Here is a 2045-nt window from a genome sequence, read left to right as displayed (position 1 = left end):
ATATTTGAGAAAATGTATTACAACAGTGGATAAATGTATTACAACAGTGGATATTCAGTATTTCTTGGAGAAGGAGACAGGTTTTTTTGTTATCCTAGAACTTTGCTGTAAGTGGATTTTTCATATCCTGGCACACTGGAGCAGTGATGTTCTTGGTTTTGCAAAGGAAAAAGTGCGGTTTAGTCTATTTCATGGCCCTTCCCCTGCATCCTCCAACATTTGGTAATCCTTGGTGGATTAAAAAAATCAGATTTAGCAGAGACTTCCCTGGATTTTGTTAAGAAAAGTTACAAGAGAACTATTGAGACTGCTTCCTTCATGGCAGTTTGAGGAAAGAATGCAGAAATTTGTCCTTAACAGTACACTCTACTTCTGCTCATACTAAGAGTTTCTAATGCACTGGAAAGCATGGCACAGTCGTTATGGCTCTGTGCAAAATAGAGGGGTTCTGTAAACCATTATTAGCCTATTTTATCAGATTATATATGAAAACACAGATATTACCTTCTCCCATCAGGCCTTTTGTGGCAAAAGCACAAGAGATCTAGCCTAACAGAAGAGCCATATAAGCCAAAGAGTAGTGTGTTTTACTGATGAGCTCCCTTAACAGTTGTTCAAATGTTCCCCTGCTCAGACATCTCTTGATGTTTTATTTACACTGCTGAATATGCAGATATTTAATACCCATCAATATTTAGCTCAGCTCTTCCTGCATCTATGTCTTTATTTATCAGAAGAGAGCAGCAACAGGGAATACTCACAGCTTTTGCGAAGACCCCCATAAGCTCTGGGAACTGATGTGTCAGGAGGGCCAGCATGGCTGTGAAAGAACATAGTCCAGCAGTGAAGAGGATGAAGAATGGAAGCTCTTTCTTGGGGTAAACAGAAACTTCATGAAATGCTGTAGAAAAAAAGACAGGAAGGGGAATGCATTATATGTAAAAAAAATCCCCCAAGACCACAACCAAAACCAAACCAACATTCTTATGCAGTTTAAACAGCCAGAGATACCTGAAGATGCTTTTGAAGGTCAGAAACATCTAAGGCCAACGTTGTTGTGTTGGTCATCTCACTGCCAAATAATTCTCATCTAAAGATCATATTTCTGGCTTACTCTGGTCCTACTTTTGTCTGCCTTGTGTCAGCGCTAACTGTAATGCAGCTACAACTAACAAAAACTAACCCCAGAAAACTAACCTACAAATAAAACATCCAGTTTTTTTATGTAGGTCATTGACTAGCCACGTGGCTGCATGTTTGCTAATGCTGCTATACAGACTGCATAGAAAGATGCACTCGGGAGCAGCAGTGGGACCAACCTTGCAGAAGCATGGTGGTAGACTAGTTTAAGCAGGTATAAAACTACAGCCTTTACAACAGTAAATTCAGAGGGTTTAATCTGCAGAATGAATAAACGTTATCCTAAAAGCAGGATGTATGAACATGTACTTTAAATTCAGATTTTCAGAATTCTGTCTGTGTACTTATAACACTACAGTAACTTTTAAAAATGTTAAAACCTGAAATTTAAATTAATACTGAATTTTTAAGGTGCTTGTTAGTATACACTAAAAGGAATACAGAAATTTCCGTGACTCTGGTACAAAAGATCACTCACTGGGCTTTGAAGAAAGCAGCACTGAGAAGGCCAAAAGGGTCAGAAGAGGTTAATGAGTATTTTACTGGAATAATATATCGCTTCAATTTTTACGGTGGCTCAGATTCAAGGTGAAAATTTGGCTCGGCTGGCAAAAGGTCTGGTGAGCTCTTTTGTCTGCTTCACTCATTTAGTCCATACAGTCACAATAAACGCAAATTTTGAAACATTTTTTCTCATACAGGACCAACCTCAAGGCTTCTCATATACTCAAACCCTATGACTATTTATATATGCAAAACATTACTCTTCCATTTTGCCTACTTTCTTTGCTTCAGTGACCTGCTCTCATCTCATCGTACTTGCAGACAACATAAGCACACAGTAATCCAGCAACATGACAGGACGATATCCTTGACTGCATTCATACGGAGTGGAGTGGTTTCCA

The 2045-nt window shown here is 38.8% G+C and overlaps 1 protein-coding gene across 1 annotated transcript in view; it reads right to left on the bottom strand.

Annotated features, from left to right (window-relative positions):
- Positions 1-677: 677 nt before the first annotated feature.
- LOC104466122 (suppressor of tumorigenicity 7 protein homolog) overlaps positions 678-2045 on the bottom strand; it is a 51701-nt gene continuing 50333 nt past the window's right edge. Inside the window, exon 11 of the mRNA XM_010079452.1 lies at positions 678-901. Within this exon, the coding sequence (XP_010077754.1) occupies positions 678-901 (224 nt within the window). The remainder of the gene's footprint in view (positions 902-2045) is intronic.

The sequence above is a fragment of the Pterocles gutturalis genome, unplaced genomic scaffold, assembly GCF_000699245.1.
Source record: "Pterocles gutturalis isolate BGI_N339 unplaced genomic scaffold, ASM69924v1 scaffold5314, whole genome shotgun sequence".
NCBI classification, from domain to species: domain Eukaryota; kingdom Metazoa; phylum Chordata; class Aves; order Pterocliformes; family Pteroclidae; genus Pterocles; species Pterocles gutturalis.
Note: the sequence above shows the minus strand (reverse complement) of the source record. Positions and strands in the feature narration are given on the sequence as shown.